This window comes from Ovis aries, chromosome 2, assembly GCF_016772045.2.
Source record: "Ovis aries strain OAR_USU_Benz2616 breed Rambouillet chromosome 2, ARS-UI_Ramb_v3.0, whole genome shotgun sequence".
NCBI classification, from domain to species: domain Eukaryota; kingdom Metazoa; phylum Chordata; class Mammalia; order Artiodactyla; family Bovidae; genus Ovis; species Ovis aries.
The window spans coordinates 103,756,237-103,783,068 of NC_056055.1; the positions used below are offsets into that span (position 1 = coordinate 103,756,237).

The following is a 26,832-nucleotide window of genomic DNA, read 5'->3' on the forward strand; positions in this document are numbered from 1 at the left end:
CAGCGTTTCTCATGATGTACTCTGCATATAAGTTAAATAATCAGGGTGACAATATACAGCCTTGACGTACTCCTTTTCTTATTTGGAACCAGTCTGTTGTTCCATATCCAGTTCTAACTGCTGCTTCAGAAGGGAAGGAGGCAAAAGAAAAGAATATAAAACAGCCTAAGAAACTATTTTGCCCTATCATGGTGACAAGCACTATCATTAGCATTTTATTATAAGATAAAAGTCTATTAGGTTTTAAGACAATTCAAACATCATAAGGCTTAAAGATTTTGTTAAAGGAGGACTATTCTAACTGTGATAAAAGGGACTTAAAGTGCTCCTAAACGCTAAAGATCACACACTGAGAAATACACTTGCAGAAATCTACTAAGAATAGATACTGAATTAGTCACTTATTAGCCCTAAAAGATGACTTGCAAATACGCTGCTGAAGATTTGGGAAGCCCCAAGGACCAGTCCAGAAAACTAAACTAATTTAGTGCGAAAGTGTAATTCCAAAAACACACTTACTGCACTAGTAACGTAGGCAGTATGGCTCTGCCAGAGAAAATAAAAAGATCAAATCCATCAATGTGTATTCCGTACTACACAGAGAAAAAGAAGACCGTGCTGGAGGACACAAGCATTTCAGTCACTAGGGTGTTTGAGTGCTGTGGAATAGAAAATCTTCTCTGTATTTAGTAAAACGTCCCTTTGTTCTTACTCTATGTTCACAAGCAATGTTTTGACCTGGCTTTGCAAGCACTATAGTTGATGCTAAGGAGAACCCCAGATGACAGGGATTAATATTTTGTTCACTGTAAACATAAAATCAAGGGGTCAATCTCTTTGATGGCATGTGAGTCCCTATGAGCCCCATGAACTCTGGGCAAACTAGATAAAGTTTCTGCCTTTGCAAAGTTGAAATTTTTCTAGAACTAAGTGATTTCTTGATAGGCATATAGACTCAAGTACTGAATATATTTGCAAAATTTTTTACTTTCTTTATGAAGTTACAATATAGTTCATAATATACCATGCTGCTGCTGCTGCTAAGTCACTTCAGTCGTATCCGACTCTATGTGACCCCATAGACGGCAGCCCACCAGGCTCCCCGTCCCTGGACACACCTCAAAATACAGGCCATAACAACATCAATAACCTCAGATATGCAGATGACACCACTCTTATGGCAGAAAGTGAAGACAAACTAAAGAGCCTCTTGATGAAAGTGAAAGAGAAGAGTGAAAAAGCTGGCTTAAAGCTCAACATTCAGAAAACGAAGATCATGGCATCCGATCCCATCACTCCATGGGAACTAGATGGGGAAACGGTGGAAACAGTGGCTGACTTTATTTGGGGGGGCTCCATAATCACTGCGGATGGTGACTGCAGCCATGAAATTAAAAGATGCTTACTCCTTGGAAGGAAAGTTATGACCAACCTAGACAGCATATTCAAAAGCAGAGACATTACTTTGTCAACTAAGGTCCATCTAGTCAAGGCTATGGTCTCTCCAGTAGTCATGTATGGATGTGAGAGTTGGACTGAGAAGGAAGCTGAGTGCCGAAGAATTGATGCTTTTGAACTGTGGTGTTGGAGAAGACTCTTGAGAGTCCCTTGGACTGTGAGGAGATCCAACCAGTCCATCTTAAAGGAGATCAGTCCTGGGTGTTCTTCAGAAGGACTGATGCTGAAGCTGAAACTCCAATACTTTGGCCACCTGATGCGAAGAGTTGACTCATTTGAAAAGACGTGATGCTGGGAAAGATTGAGGGCAGGAGGAGAAGGGGACGGCAGAGGATGAGATAGTTGGATGCCGTCACTGGCTCAATGGACATGAGTTTGGGTGAACTCCGGGAGTTGGTGATGGACAGTCTGCAGGTATGCTGCAGTCCACGGGGTCGCAAAGAGTCGGACACGACTGAGCGACTGAACTGGACTGAGTAACAGAATAGGTAAGAGTCAAATAGCTAACTTTTATGTAAGACTTACTGCACATCAGGCACTGACACTCTGCATATTTTAACTCACTGATTCCTCATAACAACCGATAGGTAGGTACTTCTATAATCTCCACTTCACTGAGACAGAGGACAATTAAGCAACTTGCTTCACACCACACATGTTAAGTATTGGGCTGTGAAAAAGTTTTGTTCGGGTTTTTCTGTTACACCATATGGGAAAATCTGAACGAACCTTTTGGCCAACCCTACAGTAAAGCTGGAGCTTCCCAGGTGGCTCAGCAGTAGAGAATCCACTTGCCAATGCAGGAGACCTGGGTTTGATCCCTGGGTCAGGAAGACGCCCTGGAGAAGGAAATGGCAACCCACTCCAGCATTCTTGCCTGGGAAATCCTATGAACAGAGGAGGCCATCGGGCTCTGTGTGGTCCATTGCGGGGGGGGGGGGGGTAGGTAAAACACTGCTAAGCGACTCAACAATAACAGCAGCAGAGCTGAGACTCAGTCTGTCTCCAAAGTCAGCATTTCGTAATCTCCGGTTAGCTGTGTACTATCAATTTTCTCAATTTTAAGCATCTTATTTTCCAAAACAATTTTGAAATTCCACATACCAGTGTTTCCCAAATTCCCATGATTAAGCTGTTAAGCTGAAAATTGTCTACCTATTCATTTTTAAATGGCTCCTATCGCCTTTAATAAGCATAAATATCAAACCATGAAATTTTCAGAAGTTAATGCAAAATTAATCAGAAAAATATACAACTATTGTTTTAAAAGTATACATATTCACTTTCAAAGTATACTAACATAGGTTATTAAGTACACATGTAAAATTAATCACAGTTTTAGATTAATAAGATTGGTGGACACTATTTTTAAAAGAAGGATATTGCAGCTTTTAAAGGAAAAATATTAGTTTGAGTCTTTCTGACTATTGACTGAAACTGACTCCAACCACTTCTTTTATGTTAGTTTCAAATCCCTGGCGCTTCAGCAACAAGTATAGCTCCTATAAAACCGTAACTTGTTTTATGGGTTAGTCATTCTCCAAACTAGACTGTAATTAATCTTAACTTTGTAATTTGTGCTTTCCTTACTATTTCTTTCTTTTAATGAAGTCAACATATACTACCGAACTGCTACATTCCCAAATTTTCATTTTCTCTTTTCACCTTGACATTTAAAAGAAAAAGTACTTCTCCTGAGGTGGTCTTTTGTCATACTAGTAATGTTCTTGTTTTTTTATCTGGGCACCAGTTACAGGACTGTGCTCAACTTATGAAAATTCATCAAGCTATATATACTTTTCTGTACATATAGTTTATACTTCAATAAAGAGTTGTTTTTTAAGAAGCGGTGCTTCCTAACTTTATCTCACCGAAAGCCATGACATATCAGCTTTGACGGATGTCACTTGTTTCTTTTTGACAGCTATCACTTCTAAGTCTTCTTTAAATCAGACAGCACTCTACAGTACTGAGTTAACATTCAATCTGTATTTTCAGCACATGTAAAAGAGTCATCTAAGATACTCTGTGGAACCAAAAGGTGCTATTTAATTCTTTCGCAAACCCCTGAGACCTAAAGATCTCTAAAGGAAAGGAAACATTTATTTTATGTTCTATGTGCTCTTTTTATTCTCACAATTACCTCATCAGTTAGACATTACACACTTGTGGATGGAGCCACAGCGATATACTTCCCACCAAAAATGCTTCCCTCAGGCAACGCTCGTGCTCCTCCACTCAGAGACGGATGGGCCTATGTCTCCTCTGGTTGCACCAGCCTCCAGCATAAATATGTGACAGAACTGTGTGACTGCCGAGGCTACAACATCAAGGATGGGGAGGAGGGACGCTCGAGAGAGAGGGCATATGTGTACACATACAGCTGATTCACTCTGGTGTAAAGCAGAAACAACACTGTAAAGCAATTCCACTCCAATTTTTTAAAAAAACAAAACGCAATACTGCTCCCACCTCGCTTTCTCACGCTCTCAGGACACTTGCCTTTGGAACCCGCCACCAGACTGGGAGCAACGTTCTGCCTGCAGCCCCAGCAACATCTCCAGCTAACAGGCAGCATCAACCACCCAACCCAAGTGACCTGGTGAGCTTTCTGATTGCGGCCCCTCGCCTTCAAGTCTTCCCGGTGAACCCTCATCAGCATGGACTGGACCAAGCCATCCCCCCTGAGCCCTACCTGAATTCCTGAGCCACACTAACCGTGAGATAATAATGATCACTGGGCTTCCACGGTGGTCCAGTGGCTGAGAATCCCCCTCCGAATGCAGGGGACACGGGCATGATCCCTGATCCCGGAAGACTCCACATGCCGCACGGCAACGAAGCCCAGGTGCCACCACTGAGCCCACGCCCTGCAGCTACGGAAGCCTGTGCACCGCAACGGGGGAAGCCACCACAATGAGAAGCCCACACACCGCAACAGAGACCCAGCACAGCCAAAAATAAATAAACCTTAAAAAACGTTCATGGTTACTGCTGCTTTACATCACGAAGCTTTTGAGATCATTTGTCATACAGCAATAGAAAACGGAAACACTTTACAAATAAAACACACAGGAAGATAACCATGCCAGCAAGCGGCAAAGGCAGAATCTGAATCGTCAGTCCGTACACAAAACCCAAATTTTTTTCTACCAGAGGGTACTGCCTCCAAGTTTGCTCAGAGTTGCCCATATTTCCAAAGAAAACAACAGTACTCAGACTGAAAGCTCTAAGAGCAATATATACTCCCCCAAATTAGTGTTTTCAGTTAACACTCAGGACAGTAGGTCATTACATTAGCAGGCTCAAAATCCCTGCACCTCTGACTCATCATATCTTTCCCACCCTAGTAACAGCATATCCTAGAGATGCTTAAGAAACATCACTACGTCAATAATAAACCTCAACATTTATAGAACACTTCACAGAGCACTTTAAGGATTACTAATCTGATCTTCAGGAAACCCCCCTATGAAACAGATAAGGCAGGTATCATACAGACAAGGCTCAAAAAAGGTAAAAATAACTAACTACAGGGCTTCCCTGCCAGCTCAGTTCAGTTCAATTGCTCAGTCATGTCCAACTCTTTGCGATGCCATGGACTGCAGCACACCAGGCCACCCTGTCCATCACCATCTCCCGGAGTTCACTCAGACTCATGCCCATTGAGTGGATGACATCTCATCCTCTGTCGTCCCCTTCTCCTGCCTTCAATCTTTCCCAGTATCAGGGTCTTTTCCAATGAGTCAGTTCTTTGTACCAGGTGGCCAAAGTACTGGAGTTTTAGCTTCAACATCAGTCCTTCCAATGAATATTCAGGACTGATTTCCTTTAGGATGGACTGGTTGGATCTTCTTGCAGTCGAAGAGACTCTCAGGAGTCTTCTCCAACACCACAGTTCAAAAGCATCAATTCTTTGGCGCTCAGCTTTCTTTACAGTCCAACTCTCACATCCATACATGACTATTGGAAAAATTGTAGCCTTGACTAGACAGACCTTTGTTGACCAAGTAATGTCTCTGCTTTTGAATATGCTGTCTAGGTTGGTCATAACTTTTCTTCCAAGGAGCAAGCGTCTTTTAATTTCATGGCTGCAGTCACCATCTGCAGTGATTTTGGAGCCAAAAAAAAATAAAGTCTGACACTGTTTCCACTGTTTCCCCATCTATTTGGCATGAAGTGATGGGACCAGATGCCATGATTTTAGTTTTCTGAATGTTGAGCTTTAAGCCAACTTTTTCACTCTCCTCTTACATTTTCATCAAGAGGCTCTTTAGTTCCTCTTTGCTTTCTGCCATAAGGGTGGTGTCATCTGCATATCTGAGGTTATTGATATTTCTCCTGGCAATCTTGATTCCAGCTTGTGCTTCTTCCAGCCCAGCATTTCTCTTGATGTATTCTGCATAGAAGTTAAATAACCAAGGTAACAATATACAGCCTTGACATACTCCTTTTCCTATTTAGAACTAGCCTGTTGTTCCATGTCCAGTTCTAGCTGTTGCTTCCTGACCTGCATACAGGTTTCTCAAGAGGCAGGTCAGGTGGTCAGGTATTCCCATCTCTTTCAGAATTTTCCACAGTTTATTGTGATCCATATAGTCAAAGGCTTTGGCATAGTCAATAAAGCAGAAATAGATGTTTTTCTGGAAATCTCTTGCTTTTCCATGATCCAGCGGATGTTGGCAATTTGATCTCTGGTTCCTCTGCCTTTTCTAACACCAGCTTGAACATCTGGAAGTTCATGGTCCACATACTGTTGAGCCTGGCTTGGAGAATTTTGAGCATTACTTTACTAGTGTGTGAGATGAGTGCAACTGTGTGGTAGTTTGAGCATTCTTTGGCATTGCCTTTCTTTGGGATTGGAATGAAAACTGACCTTTTCCAGTCCTGTGGCCACTGCAGAGTTTTCCAAATTTGCTGGCCTATTGAGTGCAGCACTTTCACAGCATCATCCTTTAGGATGGTGGCTCAGTGGTAAAGAAATCTGCCTGCCAGTGCAGGAGATGCAGCTTCGATCCCTGGGCCAGGAAGATCCCCTGGAGTAGGAAATAGCAACCCATTCCAGTAATCTCGCCTGGGAAATCCCATGGATAGAAGAGTCTGGTGGGCTACAAATCATGGGGTCACAAAAGAGTGGGACGAAACTGAGCAACTAAACAACAACAGACCACCTACAATAAGATAAGTAGGGACTCGATCTCATATTTTCTGACTCCACATCAAGTGCTCTTTTCAACTTAATTCAACTCGAAAGAACTTTCATGGAGTGCCTTTGGGTGTACTTTCGCAAACAACACTGTCTCTGCAAGTATTCTGAAGCATCTACTTGGCACAAAGCATCATGGTGGGCGCCATGCGTTCTCCACTCTCAGGAATGGCACAAAAACATCTCTGATAGCTGATCTCTACACAAAGCCAGTCTTTCCCCATTCTGATCCACTCCTGACACCGCCATCCAACAATCTTCCTAATCCACTTCCTTAATGACAATAATTCAAAAACTGTCTAAAATGACAACTTCCCATAAAAAGAGAGGCCAAATCTCATCTGCTTCCAAAGCCTTCTATAAACTGACTCTAACTTACCTGGTAATTTCCCTGCACTTGCTAAGAAAAACTGAATTAATCTCTTCCTTCCTGTCCACGTTCATTTTCTTTATACTCTCTTGCTCTCCCTTTGGTTCATATGATCACTCAAACCCAGAAGTGAGACTCAAGTATTTCATCCCCAACTCCTGACAGAGAGTCCCTTCCTTCCAAGACCTTAAAATTTACTGTTGAGCTATAATTAATAATTCAAAACAAGACACCATAATTAAATTAGGTGGCACAGATTATAGTTCACAGGGACTTTAAGGAAAGGAATCTACTAAGGGCTGCAAGAAAGTCTTCAGGGAGAAAAGAACACTTGAAATGGGTTCTGACTGATAGGCTAGGATAGCAACTGGCAGAAGTAAAAAACCCCCATGATGAGGAGCCACTGAAAAGCCTTCCCTTCCTCCCTACTTCTTCCCATTTACATCTCAGCTAAGCCTCCAGCCAATATCGTCTCCTTCAGGAAGACCTCCCCAGGTACTTCACCAACATTCTCTTCTCCGCGCTTCTAATACCACCACTGTGCCACCCATGACGCTCGATCAGGCCCTCGGTCCTTCCATGTTATAATAACAAACCTCATCTCGCCGAGCTGGCAGCAATATGTCTCCACACAGAAAGCACTCAACATTTGTTCAGCTGAATTCAGTTCAGCAGACACCGGTGCCTTCTGTCTTTTAAAAACCCATTGATCATAACACTGGTTCTTAACTTACCGGGCATCACCTTTGGAAAGGTTGGTATTTACAGGATTGAGAATAACCTTGTTTGCGTCTACATCCACCACACATTTGGTGTGCAAGTCAATTTCTGCAGATTGAAAAAAGAAAAACAAAAAATGAGTTATTTTTGAAGCAACGTATGTCAGAAAAAGCATTTGACCGAAAAAAAAAAAAATTCCAACACTGTTTCAAAACAGAAACATTCAATGAACTAGAAATACACAGGAACTTCCTCAATTGACCTGATAAAGGGCATCTAAAAAACTTGCAGCTAACTTCACACTTAATGGTAAAAGACTCAACAGCCTACCTACTAACATCAGAAATAAGACAAGGATATCTACACCTGAAACACAACATTTTAGATCACCTATACACCAATTTAAAAAAAAAAGACAAGGATGTCTGCTACTGAGCCTATTCAAGGTTGTACCAGAATTTCTGGTCAGCGCAGTTAAGCAAGAAAAACTAACATAAGGCATCCCAACTGAAAAGAATAAATAAAACTACCTTTATTTGCACAAGATAGGATCTTATATATAGAAAATCCTAACAAATCCACTAAAAAGCTACTAGAATAAACAGGTTTTGCAAAGTTGTTGGATATGCGATCAATACGCAAAGATCAATTGTTTCCATACACCAGCAATAAAAAAACCAGAAATGAAGTTAAGAAAATTTCATTGATAACATTTTTGATTCATTTATATCAAAAAGACTTAAATGCTTAGGTAAAATCTTAAAAGAAGTGCAAAACATAGACACTGAAGATTCCAAAATATTGTTGAAAGAAACTAAACACTTAAAATAGAAAGAAATTATATTCATGAAGTAAAAGACTTAATACTGTTAGGATAGCAATAACTCCCCAATACAAAAACTCAACGAATCCCTATTAAAATCCCAGCCAAATTTTTTTTTTTTTTCAAAAGTTAACAAGCTGATTCTATGTGGAAATGCACGAGACCTAGAATACCCAAAAAACCTTGAAGAACAAAATACAAAGACTGCATTTGTCAACTCTAAACTTACTACACAACTACAGTAATCACGGTCCTAATAAAAGAAGGACAGATATGTGGATCAATGAAACAGAGAGTCCAAAATTACAGTCAGATTTATGGCCAAACGACAACAGTGCCAAAAAAATCCAATGGGGTAAGTACAGCCATTTCAACAAATGGTGCTAGCACAGCCTCATCAAAACGAAAAACTTCAAAAAAAAAAAAAAAAGAAAAGAAAAACTTCTGTGCTTCAAATGATACCATCAAGGGAGTAAAAAGATAATCTACGGAACTGAGAAAATGTTTGTGAATCATATATCTAATAAGGGACTTGCATCAGAAAACATGAAGAACACGTACAGTTCAATAATTTTAAAATGGGCAAAGACTGAGACTTCCCTGGTAGTCTAGTAATTAAAACTCCATGCTTCCAGGAGGCACGGGTTCAATCCCAGGCTGGGGAACTAAGATCTCATATGCCACATGGAACAGTCAAAATAAGAAAATAAAATGGGCAAAGATTTGAACAGACACCTCTCCAAAAAAACAAAAATACAAAAATGGCCAATGACCACAAGAAAAGATGCTCAACATCATTACACAATGGGGGAATGCAAATGAAAACCACGAGACACCACTTCATACCCACTAGCATAACTAAGCAAAATGACATATAACTAATATAAACACTGTCAGTGATATTGCAATTTAAAAAAGAAGAAATAATAAAAGTGTAAACTGGATCATGTCCAAAACAAGCCAGGTAAGTACAGGTAAGGACATGGAAAAACTGGAACCTATATACAGTACTGGTGGGAATAGAAATGGTGCAGTCACTTTAGAAAACAGTCTGGCAGTTCCTAATGGTTACGCATAGAATTAGCATATGACCCAACAACTCCCACTCATAGAGATACACCCAAGAGAAGCCTATGTCTCTACAAAAGTTTATACATAGAAGTTCATAGCAGTGTTATTTGGCTATTCATAACAGCTAAAAAGTGGAAACAACTCAAGTGTCCTTCGATGGACAAATGTGGTATATCCATAAAACAGAACACTACTTAGCAATTAAGTAGGTACTGATACATACAGTGGCAGACTTTATTTTTTTGGCTCCAAAATCACTGCAGATGGTGACTGCAGCCATGAAATTAAAAGACGCTTGCTCCTTGGAAGAAAAGTTATGACCAACCTAGATAGCATATTCAAAAGCAGAGACATTACTTTGCCGACTAAGGTCCATCTAGTCAAGGCTATGGTTTTCCAGTGGTCATGTATGGATGTGTGAGTTGGACTGTGAAGAAGGCTGAGCGCCAAAGAATTGATGTTTTTGAACTGTGGTGTTGGAGAAGACTCTTGAGAGTCCCTTGGACTGCAAGGAGATCCAACCAGTCCATCCTAAAGGAAATCAGTCCTGAATATTCGTTGGAAGGACTGATGCTGAAGCTGAAAGTCCAATACTTTGGCCACGTCATGCAAAGAGCTGACTCACTGGAAAAGACCCCGATGCTGGGAAAGATAGAAGGCAGGAGAAGGGGACGACAGGGGATGAGATGGTTGGATGGCATCACCGACTCGATGGACATGAGTTTGATTAAGCTCCGGGCATTGGTGATGGACCGGGAGGCCTGGCGTGCAGCAGTCCATGGGGTCGCAAAGAGTTGGACATGACTGAGCAACTGAACTGAACTGATACATACTAAAACACAAATGAAGTCTGTGCTAACTGAAAGAAGCCAGTCACAAAAGACCATACAGTGTAAGATTTTACTTATTTCTAACATTCAGAACAGGCAAATAGAGACGGAAAAGAGACTAGCTACTACCTACAGCTGAGGCGTGACTGCCAGCGGGTATAGGCTTCTACTGGGGGTGATGAAGATGTTCTAAAATTGTGCTGATGGTTTTCACAACTGCATGAGTGCAGTAAACACGACTGATGTGGCTGAACTGTATGAAATGTGAACTGTATCTTAAAGTTTAGCGGGTTTTTTTTTAATGTATATAGGCCACATCGTGTTCTCTTATTTTCATATTCCTCTACATTTCTGACCCAAAGTATGCAACAGTTTCTGTTTGCCTTATCTCTACTACGCAAAGATATGCTCTGACGAAAGAAACTGCGCTCCACTGGAGTCATTTTGTATTTTTCTAAGAACCTTGCCCAAATGTCAATGTCAAACTCATTACAACTTTAGAGTATTCCCACTGCCAGGAAAGAGGATTTATTTCTTTGTTTGATTGCTTTAAGTTACGTAACTGAGACAAATGGAAAACAAAACAAAAATTTCCTTTCCCGTCCTACCACAACTCAACTTTTCTCAGATCAGTTATTTTATCAATACATTTGTTTGCAAAGACATAATCCATAAGTATGAAAAATTTAGTGGTCGGGCTTCTAGCCAATACAGTTTTTAGGCAACGAGAAGTGAAAAGAAAACAGACCTATGTTTTATCCAGGTGTGGAAGACTAACCCCTGAAGGCTTATATTTCAACTAGTAGTAAAGTCTATTTCTAATACTTGAGTTTAAATCCACTCTATACTGTCACAGAAATGCTGCAAGAAAGCCTTAGTCACGATGAAGAAACTTTCCAAGCGCTTATTACTTCTTCCTTTCCTCAGGCCCAGGCTTCCCAGGAGGTCCCCAGGGAAAGAATCTGCCTGCCAATGCACCAGACACAGGTTCGGTCCCTGGGTTGGGAAGATCCCCTGGAGAAGAAATTAGCAACCCACTGCAGGATTTTTGCCTGGGGAAATCCCGTGGCCAGAGGAGCCTGGCAGGCTACAGTTCATGGGGTCGCAAAAGAGTCGGACACAACTAAGCATGCACACAACATTCCCTAGGCCCAGAGCTCAAGAAAAGTTTGCACACATCGTACTTTGTTAATACCACCCCTTTATGACCTCTGACATGCTATTTTGGCCAGCCCCATATGTGTATATTATACACAAATGCATTATCAAGCCTCCGGAAATTGTACTGACTCAGAATCTGCTATCTCACCACCCACCACAAAGTCAGATATTAGTTTCTTGCAAGAACGTCTGGTCTGAGCAAAGGAGCTGCATGTACAGTTCTGTATCAGGAGTGCACATCTAAAATGCATGCCTGCAAAGCTGTAAAGCAAATACTTCCCCCACCCCACCAGAGTTTTGCCTTCATTTCACATGATCTGGAATTGAGAAAGGATTCAGTTTCCTTCAATATTTGTAGGCTTTTCTCCTATACTCTTCACAGCTCCTCCATCTTACCCCTCATGACTTCATTAGATACATTAATAATTTGAAAACATTTAATGGCATGATTAAGGAACCAATTCCCAGAAAATCCTTTATAATTCAAAGAACTATCCAACAGCTAATACAGTCAACCTAAGCTCATTTTGTCCTAAAGAGGGCAACCCTAACAAAAGTCTATACATTTAACCCTCTGGAGGTGGCCTTTAAAATTATAAATAACTATCTTCACTTCTTTATTGCTCAGTTTTTATTATCAAATAAAATTCCACCCCAGTGCTGTTACAAGAAGGTTTTTCACAAGACTGTTTAGAATATGGGTGGAACATCCAGGACACACACCCAAGCAAATAAGAGCAGTGAAGAGAGTTTAAGGGTCAGATTCTCTGGTCGCTCAGATGGTAAAGAATCCACCTCCAATGCAGGAGACGGGGGTTCGATCCTTGGGTCGTGAAGATCCCCTGGAGAAGGGAATGGCAACCCACTCTAGTATTCTTCTCTAGTATCCTGGAGAACTCCATGGACAGAGGAGCTTGGTGGGCTATAGTCCATGGGGTCACAGTCAGACATGACTGAGCGACTAACATACACAAAAAATCAAGGGTCAAATATATGAAAAGCATTTTACATCTAAATGTCATCAATGCTTGAATAAAATTATACTGCTTCAAAATTCTAATTATGACACCTTCTCCACGGAAAACTTCTTGCTCTATACTTCTCAGAAAGCAAAGAAAGTGAAAGTGAAGTTGTGCCCAACTCTTTTGCCACACATGGACTGTAGCCTACCAGGCTCCTCCATCCACAGGATTTTCCAGGCAAGAGTACTGTAATGGATTGCTATTTCCTTCTCCAGGGGATCTTCCCAACCCAGGGATCAAACCCGGGTCTCCTGCATTGCAGGCAGACCCTTTACCGTCTGAGCCACCAGGGAAGCCCCTTAGAAAGCAAAGCCATGATTAAATTGCAATGCCAAATTTAGGCCTCAAATTTAAGCTGGATTAAAAAAAAGAAAAAAATTTAAACACCTACCAAAAATCCTAAAGATAAACACCTTTCTCTTAGTCTGGAACAACACTTTGGTTAAAAAGATAAAAATCTAGCTGTTATGCTCTAACAGCATGAAAGTGAGCAAGAACGCACATGAACACCCATGTGCACAGCAGCATTATTCACAGCAGCTAAGAGGTGGCAGCAACCCAACTTTCCATCAATGGATGAATGGGTACACAGAATGTGGTGTGTGTGTATGTATATGTACAGATACTTTTTTCCAATGGAAAATGATTCAATCTTTAAAAAGAATGAAATTCTGCTAAAACATGCAGACCTTGAAGACACTGTACTAAGAAAAATAAACCAGTCACAAAGGATAAGTTTTGCAGGATTCCACTTGTATGAGACACTTCCAGTAGTCAAAGTCAGAGACAAAAAGTGTGACGGTAGCTGCCAGGGGTGGGGCTAAAGGGTCCACAAGGAGTTAGTATTTCACGGGTATGGGGTTTCAGTTCTGCAAGATAAAAAAGTTCTAGAGATGGATGGTGGTGATAGTTCCATAACAATGTTAATGTACTTAATGCCACTGAACTATACACTTAAAAGTGGTTTAAGATGGTCAATTTTTTAATCTATCTTACCACAATAAATAAATAGCACTAAATACTCATCACTAGTATAATAAGTAACACATAGACAACAGCTTACTCCCAGGGAAGCATAAAATAATAAGATTGGTATTTAATCAGCACTATGTCTGAAAACCAATAAAAAATGAGAGTTCAGTAGTGCTGTAAGTTTATGTTATGATTAATCAAGTTTTACAGTACTCAGAACCATGAATGCTTTGATGTATCCCTGGTCCTTAGAAAAAGACAGATAGATAGAAATTTACTCCACTGGCATTGAAGATTCCATATTATTTTCCAAACAGGATCTTTCTCCAGGTCAAGTTCCCTAAGATGAATAAAATATTAACAGCTGACAATTCAGTTTACTCAGCCAGCAAATTAGTCACCTTGTAAAAGTGAATAATTTGAAATGAGTCTTTCTTCAATGCATACATCAGCGATGGCCCTGTCTCCAATGACATCATAGTCAAAGATGGGCAGGGCCTGGGAGACTCCCTTTACATAAACTCATGTTCTGTCTGGGGAGATGCGTCATTCTCAGAGTGGACAAAATAGTTCTGAGCTGTCCTTTCAGTAATCTGCCTTTCAAATTCTCCAGAAAATTATTTTCAATAATCTGTCACAAACTTAGCATTTTTACATGTCTGTGTATGCTCGTAATATTCATCACTAATATTTCATATATGAAGTGCTTGTTTTCCCAAAGGGAATGTAGTAGTCTTATTAGAATAGGAAATAAGACTTACAGTGCTTTACTATAACTACAAGTGGCTTGGGACCCTTTTGAGGCCCACTGACTCAAGGAGAAAAAAGGGATGTGATGCCAGGGAGGCCCGGCGAGCTGCAGTCCACAAGGTCACAAAGAGCTGGGCACAACTGGACACAAACAATGACCCAGGGAGAAAAAAGGGATGTGATGCCACACAGGAAAAAAAAAAACCAAAGACGTAGTCTGCTTTCTAGTAAGAGATTATATAAAATGTCCTAATCACCTACTTCTATGTTTTTACCACTGAACATGAGAATCCATTCAATAAACAAAAGATAAAATATAACTGAGTTCTAATACGGCTAAAGAAATAACTGAGGACTGAGGGAAAATCCTAGACAAGACGCCTGGTAAGGGGAAGAGAGATGATAATACCAAAACAACTGAAATAGTCTTGAGTCTATTTTCAAGAAACTAATCAACTTCACAGGGATAGGAAGTTGGTCTTTTAAAAACTTGTAAGGCAAAACCAGAATAAACAAGTTTATCTTGAAGAAAGAAGAACAAAGCAGAAAGACCAGTGTCACCAGTTTCAAACTTACTACAAAGCTATACTAATCAGACAGCGGGGTACTAACCTAAGAACAGACACACAAATCAATGGAATAAAACTGAGAATCCAGAGATATGCTTTCACATTTACGGTCAACTAATTTTCAACAAGGGTGCCAAGACAATCCAATGGGGAAAATATAGTCATTTCAACAAATGGTGTTAGGACAATTGGCTATCTACATACAGAAAGATGAAATTGATTTCTACGTCACCCCTCATTCAAAAATTAATTCCAGGGGTTTCCTGGTGTCCTAATGGCTAGGATTCCGGGCTTCTGCGGCCAAGGGTCCAGATTCAATCCCTAGTCAGGAACCGACATCCCATAAGCCACACAGCCAACAAAAATAAATTTTAAAAACTAACTCCAAACAAATCAAAGACCTAAGTAAATGCATGAGCTAAAACTATAAAACTCTTAGAAAATATACACACTAAATCCACATGACTGCGAGTTAGGCACTGGTTTCTTAGAGATCAAATGAAAAGCGCAAGCAACAAAAGAAAAAAAAACAGATAAATTGGACCACATCAAAATGAAAAACTTTTGTGCTTCAAAGGGCACCACTGAAAAAATGAAAAGGCAACCCACATGCTCAAGAAAATATCTGCAAATCTCATATCTGTTACAGGACTGGCATCCAGAACATATAAAGAACTCTAAGAATTCAACAATAATTAAAAAAAAATAATCCAACTTTAAAAATAAGAATAGGGTTTGACTAGAGATCTCTGAAAATATATACAAATGGCCAACACGCACATGAAAATATGCTTAATCAACATTATTAGACACTGGGGACAAGCAAATCAAAAATCATAGTGAGACTCCACACCCATTAGGACAGCGATCAAAGAGAAGGACAATAAAACTGATGGGGAAGACATGTAGACACTGAAACCCTCACACATCGTTGGGGGCAACGTAAAACAGTGCAGCAACTCTGGAAGACCATCAGGCAGCTCCGCAGAAGTTAGAGTTACTACATGACCCAGTAATTCCACTTGCATACATGCTCAAGAGAAATGAAAACACACAATAACTTATTATTACATTACACAAATGTTCATGATTCATAAATAGCCAAAAAATGGAAACAAGCCAGATGCCTACCAACTGAGAATGGGCACCAAAGTGCAGCATGGCCATGTCACAGAATACTGCTGTGCTGTGCTTAGCCACTCAGTCTGATTCTCTGTGACCCCGGGGACTGCCGTCTGCCAGGCTCCTCAGTCCCTGGGGATTCCCCAGGCAAGGATACTAGAGTGGGTATCCATGCCCTCCTCCAGGGGATCTTCCCAACCCAGGGATAGGACCCAGGTCTCCCACATTCCAGGCGGATTCTTTACCATCTGAGCCATCAGGTAAGCCCCACAGAATATTATCCAGCCTTAAAAAGGAATGAAGTATTGATTCATGTTACAACATGGGTAAGTCCTAAAGGACTTATGCCAAGGGAAAGGAGTCAGATACAAAAGTCCATAAATCATGCGATTCCATTTATATGGATGTCCAGAATAGGGAAATCCACAGAGACAAGAAGTAGATTAAGGGCTGTGGGGAGAGGGGAGGGGATGGGAGTGGGGTGGATGGAGAGTAACCACTAACCATCTCTCGTAGGGATGATAAAAAATGTTCTGGAATCCAATAGTGGCAATCATTGCACAACTCTGCAAATACACTAAAGGCCACTGAATTATACACTTTGGATAGGTGAATTACATCTCAAAAATAGCTCAGAAGGAATGGTCCCACTACCATCAATGGATGTACACTATGGTTCAAGTCCCTCAACCACACTTCTAAATAATCACTACTTTGAAAAACCCACCCAGCCTAATTCTCACTCACAATTAATAACCTCACATTCTAGCTCATCAAGAAAATCAAACACTCTAGGGCTTCCCCATTGTATAATTATCCTCTTCCCTCTGTATTTCAAAAATTCCCCACTCTATCGACTATTCCTCTCTATTGATAAAAAGGCTCAAACAACTCCCAGACTTGGGTTGGCAGGGAGCGGGGGAGGCCTGCTGCTCATCTCCAGAAGACCATTCTTTACCATGGCTTTCTATATGGCATTTCTTGAAAGAAAACTCACGTATATTCACTGCCTCCATATGAGCACACACACTGATTTCTCGGCCCACTACCAACACGCCAACAGCAATTCATTCATTCAGTCAAAATTCTTCTGCCGTTCTTCACCCTGGGCCACCACATTACTTTCACCTGCTTTTCCTTATGCCTGTCTTCTCAGCCTCTGTGACCTCCTCCTTCAGGAACATGCCTTGATTTGGTGTTCTGTGTGTGTGTGTGTGTGAAGTCACTCAGTCACGTCCCACTCTTTGCAACCCCATGGACTGTAGCCCACCAGGCTCCTCTGTCCATGGGATTCTCCAAGCAAGAATTCTGGAGTGGGGCACCATCTCCTTGGTGTTCATCTCCTTGGTGTTCTATAAGATCTTCTCTTTTTTTTTTTTTTAACTTTATTTTACTTTACAATACTGTATTGGTTTTTGCCATACATTGACATGAATCCACCACGGGTGTACATGCGTTCCCAAACATGAACCCCCCCCTCCCACCTCCCTCCCCATAACATCTCTCTGGGTCATCACCGTGCACCAGCCCCAAGCATGCTGTATCCTGCGTCGGACATAGACTGGCGATTCAATTCTTACATGATAGTATACATGTTACACTGCCATTCTCCCAAATCATCCCACCCTCTCCCTCTGAGTCCAAAAGTCCGTTATACACATCTGTGTCTTTTTTGCTGTCTTGCAACAACTTCCAAATCTACCCAAATCTCCAGTCCCTTATTTTCAGCCTCCTGTACACCAGTTTTCTCGATCCACCCATTGGCTGCACTTCAGAACCTAAAACTCAACAAGTCTGTTACATTTCTTCCAGGCATACACTACATCTTATCTGAAGTCGTAGGTGCAGTGGGTGGCACGTGGTAAGCGCTGAGCAAACACTGCTGAATGTCTAACAACAGAGCTCATAACTGCCCATACCTCTCCCTTAAAACCTGCTTCTCCCGCATTTCTGATCTCACCAGCACTCGCTCACTTAGTCGTCTAAACTGGAAGCACTGCAGTCATCCTATATTGCCTAGGGCTTCCCTTGTGGCTCAGCTGGTAAAGAATCTGCCTGCAATGCGGGAGGCCTGGGTTCAATCCCTGGGTTGGGAAGATCCCCTGGAGAAGGGAAAGGCTACCCACTCCAGTATTCTAGCTGAGAGAACTCCATGGACGGTATAGTCCACGGGGTCGCAAAGAGTTGGACACGACTGAGCAACTTTCACTATTATTTCCTAAATCTTGGCTGCTTTCACACCACCTTGAAATGCAAGGCCTCAAAGGCACTTTGCCTCGCCCACCTCTCAGGAATGCAGTCCCAGCCAGCTACCTTCAGGACAAACATCAGGTTTGCTCACCGCTTAAGAGCAATGGGGTTCCCCAGCTCAGTGCTCCTCAGTCGCAACCCCAACCCACTGCTGGCACAGCATCCATCTGGACCCTCCACGTCACTCCTGTGGGATCTGCAGGCGAAATCTGACCCCAAAGTCCTGCGTCTTTCACCAGCATCCATCTAACAGTGACAAGCTCACGTACCAGCTTGTGAGCAAGGTAAGATGCAGACCTTAATTTCTCTTCCAAGAGCATCTCTGTAACAGTGCCACTGCCCCTTTCAAAAACCTAGACATTTGCGACAACACAGATGGACTCCGAGGAATGTACTGTACTAAGCAAATCAAACACGGTATGATTTCATTTATATAAAAAAATTTAAATATGAAGAATATAAAACAAAACAAAACTCACAGACACAGAGGACAGACGAGTGGTTATACAGGAGAAGAGGGTTGGAGGCTGGCAAAATGGGTGAAGGAAAATGTCACTAATTGTTTGGTGACATGGTTACTAGACTTATTGTAGTGATCACTTTTTAAGAGTTAAGCTGTACACCTGGAACTAATATGTTACATACCAATTTTACCTAAAACAAACCTACAGTCACTGCACCCCTCATCCTGTCGGAGACCCCCCCGAATCTGCCTGAACCTCACTTCAGTAACTTCATTCTGCTCTGCTCCCCACAAACCTCTCAAATTCAGTGAAGCCACCTCCCATCACTCCTCTCATCCCCTACTCGCCACATTCTTCCAGCTTTTCCAAGAAAGCACAGAATTTAAGGGCTGTGGCTCCAGAGTTGAACTGCCCAGGTTCCAATCCTCTGTTCCTCTACCTGATAAGCATGTGATTTGGTGCAAGCAGGAAACTCTAAGTTTCCATTTTCTTGTCTGTAAAATGAGTTATCGTACAAATTCTCCTAGCATTTTTGGAAGGATTGACCAAAATAATTTAGTTCAGCACTCTTTTTAACTGTTATTTACACAGATACTGTCTGCTTCCTGCTGTTTGAATTTTTACAGCTAACTTTCCCACTGTTCTTGCAAGTATCTGGCTAATTCCTGCATCCACCTTTTGCTAAGTTCAACAACTCATGCTATGCACCCCACTTGCCTTGTCTTCCTCCTGGTCAACTGCCTTCAGCCCATTCCTCATCATTCTCAAGTCCTACCCCCATTTCTTTAATTCATAAGGCACTGTTGGGACTTCCCTGGCGCTCCATGCTTCAAGTGCAGGGGGCAGAGGTTCAAACCCTGGTCAGGGAACTAAGATTCCACATGCCATGCGGCATGGCCAAAAAAAAGAAGCACTATTGCTGACTTGCGTACTGTATTCTCGTGTGTGTCTGTGTGAACCCACCTGCCAGTGAAAGAGGCATAAGAGACTCAGGAGGGATCCCTGGGTCGGGAAGATCCTCTGGAGGAGGGCACAGCAACCCACTCCAGTATCCTTGTCTAGAGAATCCCATAGACAGAGGAGCCTGGCAGGCCACAGTCCATAGGGTCGAGAAGAGCTGGACATAGCTGAAGCAACTTAGCATATAGCAAGCATGTACTGTAATCCCTATAACTGAGTCACCTTGCGTACCTCTTATTACCAACCAGACAGTAAGTTCTGTCGGTCAAAGATCATGACTTATGCTTCTCATATATGGTGCACATCTTTGAAAATTACGCAAACTCAGGAAGGCAGCATCCCTCCGAAGATCATCATGTCTGATATAGTAGTAAAAGCACAAGCTTTAACGGCAAAACAGGAGAAACTCAGGCTCCAAAATCTGGGTTTTGTAATTCTGGGCAAGTTACCTAACTTCTCTGAGATTGTGTTCAATAGAAATTCTATAACCACCTTTCAAACTTGTTTCAAGAATAATGTATAAAAAGGAATGAACTCTGTAGCTCACAAATAGAAAACTCTCAAAAAGTAGCAATTATTTTTTCCTCCAATCAACACATGTTAAATTGAATAGGCTAATTCATTAATGCTTGTGGCTATCTATTAGTCACTCAGTCTCAGATTCTTTGTGACCCCACGGACTGTAGCCTGCCAGGCTCCTCTGTCCATGGAATTCTCCATGCAAGAAAAGTGGAGTGGGTAGCCATTTCCTCCTCCAGGAGATCTTCCTGACCCTAGGATTGAACTGGGTCTCCTACACTGCAGGCATATTCTTTACCTTCTGAGCCAATACCAGCTTTTAAAGATACCAACAGCTTCTGAGAGTTAAAGCCCAGTACCAGTTAGGTTGTGGACTGCGTGTCCCTTACACCAGCCAGTTTCACACACTTTCCTAATGATTACACTGCTTCTGCCTGCCAAGCTTTAAGAACATGCTCTTTTGAACACAAAGGGAAACTGATCAGCGAGCACAGAGATCAATAACAAATCCATTTCCACCCAGTAAGCAGCTCAATTCATCTGCTTAACCAATGGTTTTGTTGGTGGTTTCTTCCATTTTCAGAACTTAAGAAATGGAAAACTTGACACCGGTCACTGTTTTATGGAGGTGCGAGTAGAGGCAGGGGGTAGGCGGAATGGAGCGGTGGGGAGGGATGAACATAAATGCCAATTCAAACGAATTTTGATTTGATAAACTTGCACTTTCTTCCCCAAAAGCCTCTGGTCCAATGAGTATAAATCCCATTCTCAGTCACTGAGTTGACAGTAGAAAAAGAAGAATGTTGTGATAGATGCGTCTCGTCCTCTATTAGCATATCGAGCAGATGTTAAGAGAACAAGAATCTTCTGTTTCAGAAAATATATCAGAAATTTCCATCCACAGTCACCCCTAATCCCTAACTCCAACACCAGTTCTCTCTCTCTGAGAAGGCTTAAGAACCAGCAGTGGGTTCTGAGTCAAAAAAATACCTTCCTATTTCAAATAGATCTCTCTCTGAGAAGGCTTAAGAACCAGCAGTGGGTTCCGAGTCAAAAAATACCTTCCTGTTTCAAACAGATTCTCCCACCCCACACTGCACCTTGACTTCCCCGGGACCACCTGTTCTTCCTCACTGACCACCAGGGTGCTCCTACAGTCCCAGTTTCGCCTTTTTTTCTTTTTCTATTGAAGGATAATTCCTTTACAGGATTTTGCTGCCTTCTGTCAAACCTCAACATGAATCATATGATATACATACGTCCTCTCCCTTTTGAACCCCCCTCCCTCACCTGTCTTCAGATTCACGCCTGCTCACTTGGTGTTGACTGGTCTCCTTCCTCTTCCTCTTCAGGTGGCTTCGTTTTTCACCACGTTGCCCAGCGTTGCCCTGAATCAGTTTATCTTACCCAGGCTTTGCAGCCTGCCCTGGGATCTGGCGATCTTTCTCATCATGCTTGTGTCTTGAGACCCACACAAAGCTCTATTAATAAAAAGCTCACCGGGGCACACGGACCGGCCACCCTGAAGCTAGACTTTTGGGCCCCCTGCAGCTTCGCCTGACCTTTCTCATCTCACCCGTCTCCTGTCCCCTTGACAGAACCCTCCTCCCTGGCAGGCTTATCTCAACTCTGAGCCTAAACTTGCCTGGCTCACTCCTACCCTTGTGCCTTTGCTCTCAGGCGGTACTTCCTTCTCAAAGAACCAATTTCCCCCTACGCCTCTCTCCTCCCACGGGAAACCCATTCCAACCATAAGCTCCCTCCCTCCACAGAGAAGACTTCCCTAATCACCAGGCTTTGAGGGATCTTTCTAAATTCCCACATCTCCCTCTCATACACTTGGCATTTAGGCACTAGCAATCTGCTACAGGTGTTTTTACCTTTTAATCCTATCTTTTCATAGGACAGTCATTTCCTCATGAGCATACGACATCAAGTGCACTTTATTTATTTCATTTGTCTTGGCCATGCCGTGCAGCATGCAAGATCTTAGTTCCCTGACCAGGAATCAAACTTGTGCCCACTGCAGAGGGAGCCCGGAGTCATAACAACTGAACCACCCAGGAAGCCCCCCTGTAAAGCACACTTTAAAAATATGAACGCTCTAATAGCAGCCAACACTAAGGAAAAGTGTTTAGGAAATGAAATTCCCCCAACAAGAACCACCAATCTCACTTTTTCACATTTCTCTCTAGCCCTTGCCCGTTCCTGTTGGTATTTTTACATAGTAGTATCATAATAGTAGGTCCAACCATCCAGTTACACATACTGTTTTACATTCTGCTTTTTCTAAAATAAGGAAGTCTTCCTTGTTAAATGGTTTTGATTTTCATAAATTTTAACATCTATAAACATCTTATCCACTGGGATACTGGACTACAATTCACTTAAGCACTGACTTCTACTTGACATTACATTAGTCTTTGTATCTTTCACCATAATGATGATTCTTCTCTGTGACTGTCACCGCATCAAGTACGGAAATGCAAACCAAACCCTTGAGAAATCCCTGCTAAAATAAAAGTATTGACCATGCTTCCTAACACCCAAAATAACCCGTTTCACCATTTTTTCTTCTTTCTAGCTAAATTTCTAATATAATTTTTGGTTTCATCACACCTCAGGTTAGGTAGACCGCAAATATATTTCCCAAACAGGTTTTTTACCTAGATTTATTTCGATAGTTAATCTCACACATATTTAAGCCACAGGAAGTCCCTTGAGAGAAGGCAATAAAATCCCATAGTATCTAATATAAGGCGGACACCTGGCAGGCATTCAATGAATATTAAATATTTTTTAAGCCATCTAAAGCTATAAAACATCAAATTGCTGAACAGGAGATGTCGCTGACCTAACTAGTGCCATCAGTTATTCGTGTAAAACTTCGGCTCATTTAATAATTAGATTGGTTAATAATGTATGAACAGGTGTTCCTTACAGTGCACAGAACACAGCCAGGTTCCTTGGTGAGCTCTACACGTCTCAGAGATGACATGAAAAGACAAACAGAACTGCAAACAGAACTCCCAGATCTCGTGACAAAACAAGCTTGACCCCTTTGACTTCAGCTGTTCAAGTTCAAACTTCAGAGGAAGAAAAGGAAAAAAAAAGTCGTAGTATTAAAACTATGTAGAATTACACAGGCATGTGAATACAAACTGGAATGAAAATAAGAAAATGAGTGCGAATTGTTATGGTGAAGGAATGTTGGAGACTTTTTCCTCTTTATTTTTTGTTTTCTTAGAATAATGCTAAAATGTATAACAAGAAAAACATTCCCGACAAATGCATATTCATTAATCATTACAATTCTTGCTATTACTCAAGTAGACCTAAAGCTGAATGTTCAAATAACTAAGTTCCCCGAGCCCACAACAAGTTTAGCAAATGCAAAGAAACCAACCATCCACCTTAATACCTAAGCCCAGTCAGATACTGAATCCCGTGAAGAACTTAACGGTACACTAGAAACTTCTTGCCAATTTAAGATTTTCCTCAACAGGGAGCTAATGGGATTCCAAGAATCATTCAGAATGATACGTGGCAGAAACCAACACAATATTGTAAAGCAATTATCTTCCAATTAAAGATATATTTTTTTAAATAGAAGAATTATAAAAGAGAAAAATATTACACAAAAATAAGTAAGTCTTTATAGAGTAAAACTACATCATCCCAGGAATCCATTCTCATCTCATTCTCACTGGTGAAGAGTCATTTCTGAGATTGCTTCCTGCACTAACCTGCCAAGGGAGAAACAATTATGACGAAAAGTTGACCATTCATCATAATTATATACTATTACTTAATACATTAGTTTTCCCAGAAGTAATAATTGGTCAAATAATTTTTTTCAAAATTACTGGAAAGGAATATGGCTTGGTTTTAGCCTTTTTAAGCAAACTCTAAACAGCAGTTTAAAAATCACTGGCTTTAGAATTCCACTCCATTGTATTCCACTAGATCTTCGAGATGTATGTAAATGACTCCTTTAGGACAAAACAAATAAAACGACTTTTAATTATCTATAGCAATCACTAAAAAAAAAGTCCACACGCACTCAGGAGCTATAAGAGATGGCACTAAATCAAAGAGGCAGTTTACCACAAATAACGCACTTCTATTTAAAGGGTAAAGGAACTATGCATACACCTTAATTTTAAAATGAGTTCAAAAGAACAGCTAACATCTACTCTAAAACTGTATTACTCTATGCATCCCTTGAAACTCTAATACTGACACTTACAGTCTAAGCAATGACTAGGTGTAAGTAAAAAGGATAGTACTTTCCCTGGAAAACTGAAATTCAAAGCAGGGGGAGGGGAAGAATGAAGAATTTTAACTGAGAGTTAGCTGCCTCTTTTTAGCACTGACATTTCCCAAGTTTTCTGTGAACAGGAAATTTTTCAAATGTGCTGAAATCACGCTTTCAGAATCAAATCCCAGCTACTTTGCCTTTTCTGTGGCTTAGTGTTCTGTTTTGTTTCTAAATCACTGTGATGGTAATATACTTGAAATGAACTGAAATAAAGCTGCCGGAACTGCTTTAAGACCAGAAGCTTTAGGAAACTTCCATAGTTCATCTAAGTTCTTTCATTTTGTCAGAGTGTGGAGCTGGTGAGGCCAAGACTGAAGACCCAAAACAGGCCCTCTTTGAGAAGGTAAAGTAATTAAGTTCTTAGGGGAAAAGTCTTGTGTGTCATCTGACATCCTTCAGCCAACCAAGCAAGGACAAGAGGAATCACCAACGCAAAAAAAAAAAAAAAGGCCAGTACGTCAACCTGTTGGATCTGTGTGTCTTAACATACAGCAAATACAACTAGAAAGCAAACCAATTTCTACACAGACCTAAACCACACTGAACTATGAACAAATAAGTTGTGAAAACGACTTAATGATTCTGTTACTTACACGAATGATTCACAGAGAGCCTTACCAATTGAAAAGTCATCTCCTGGGACTCTAATGATCCCCACTAGTATTACCTGGTTTAGGAGGTGTTTTCAATATCTCATTTAAAGTAACTTGTCCCGTCACGAGCCTAGTTAAGCATTAAAGCCAAGGCCCAGCCCACCTCTTCTGACTTGAGTCAGGTTTTCTCTACTCCATCTGACTCTCTAAAGAGAATTTAAAATGTACTCGGTTTATCTGCTTTCTCTACCCTCCCTGCAGAATTGAGAGAATGCCTGAAAGATACAATTTCACAAGAATCTTGGCACCTAAGCTATTTATTGTTGAGAGATGACGAATATGACTTCAAGCAAAAGCAAAACTTTCTCAACAGTCAAAAAAAAAAAAAAAAGCGGGGGGGGTGGGGTAGGGACGGGCAACTCCTCTCCCCAAGTTCAATCGAAGTATTTACAAGTCTTTCTGACCGTCCAGGTTAAAAGGGACATTAAAGTGAAACACCAAGAGGAAGGAGTTTTTCTCTAGAGCACTTTCTCAGGAGTAACCCCAACTCCCTGCTCTTCTTCCTGCCGCGAGGCACGGGTGTGCGGGGTCTGGACGCCTGGGCCCCCGACGTGAGGCCTGGGGGTCCCCGGCTGTCCCGCCAGGCCGGAGGGCGAGGACCCCCGGGGCGGGGCCGCTCTGACAGCTGGAGGGCCGCGAGCCGGGGCGCGCGGGGCACGGGACCCGGGGCCGGGTGGGCAAGGAGGAAGCGAGCCCGGGGCGCTGGATGCGGGCGCCCTCCTGGAAGGGCAGGGAGACGCGAGGGCGAAAGGGCAGCGGGGCGGGAGCACCGGCGGAAGGGCAGCGGGATGGGACGTGGGGCCCGCGGCACCCCGGGACTCGGTGTCGGCGAGCGAGGGGCGTCCCGCGCAGGCGGGGCGGGAGCGGGGGACGAGGTTTCGGGGCGCGCCGGCCGCCCCCCTCGCCCGGACGCGGGTTTCAGGGGCGGGGCCGGCCGGACCCCACACGGCGGCCGGGGCCAAGGGAAAGGCGCGCCAGGCACCTGCCGCCTCCGCCGCGGCGGCCCCGGGCGATCTGGGCTCTCACCTCTTCGGTTCATGGGCCGGATCCGGACGGCCACTTTCACTTTGGAGTCTCCCATTCTGCCGCCGCCGAGGTTCTCGCTCGGCTTCCGTCTGCCGCGGCCACCGGGCAACTCTTTGGAGCTGACCGGGCGGGAGGGGGCTACGGGCGAGAGGGGCGGGGCCAGGGCGGGGCCTATGGAGGGCGGGGCCGGCCCGGGGCTCCCGGCGCGCCCCAGCTGCATGACGGGACTTGTAGTCCCTGTCGGTGGTCTTGGGTAGGCCGGCAGAGCTTCGGGCGCGCTTCCCTCTCTGGAGCTTGTAAATGCCCTTCTGCTTCAACACCATCCTCTCCCTTGCGATTAGTACTGAGACATAAGCAGTCGATGAGCTGATACCTCACCTGAAAACAAACAGCTGAAAAATGGCATTGGCGACCTTACGACCTCTTTCAGACTCATTTCCTGCCAATCTTCTGTTTGATCCCAGGCGCAAATTATTTCCTCTGCCTGGATTGCCCTCCCCACCTTGTTTGCTGAAATCACCCTTGAAGACAAATCAAAAGTTACCTCTTCCAGAAAGCTTCATAA

General features: G+C 42.4%; 1 protein-coding gene across 3 annotated transcripts in view; it reads right to left on the reverse strand.

Moving 5' to 3' along the window:
- The window catches only part of KIF13B (kinesin family member 13B), a 205,515-nt gene extending 179,013 nt beyond the window's left edge, over window positions 1-26,502 (reverse strand). For all 3 annotated transcript variants that reach the window (XM_042243543.2, XM_027964609.3, XM_027964610.3), the window contains exons 1-2: window positions 26,268-26,502; window positions 7,769-7,862 (exon numbers count right to left, since the gene is read on the reverse strand). In XM_042243543.2, coding sequence (XP_042099477.2) covers window positions 7,769-7,862; window positions 26,268-26,487 — 314 coding nt within the window. In that variant the 5' untranslated portion in view covers window positions 26,488-26,502. The remainder of the gene's footprint in view (window positions 1-7,768; window positions 7,863-26,267) is intronic.
- Window positions 26,503-26,832: the final 330 nt, after the last annotated feature.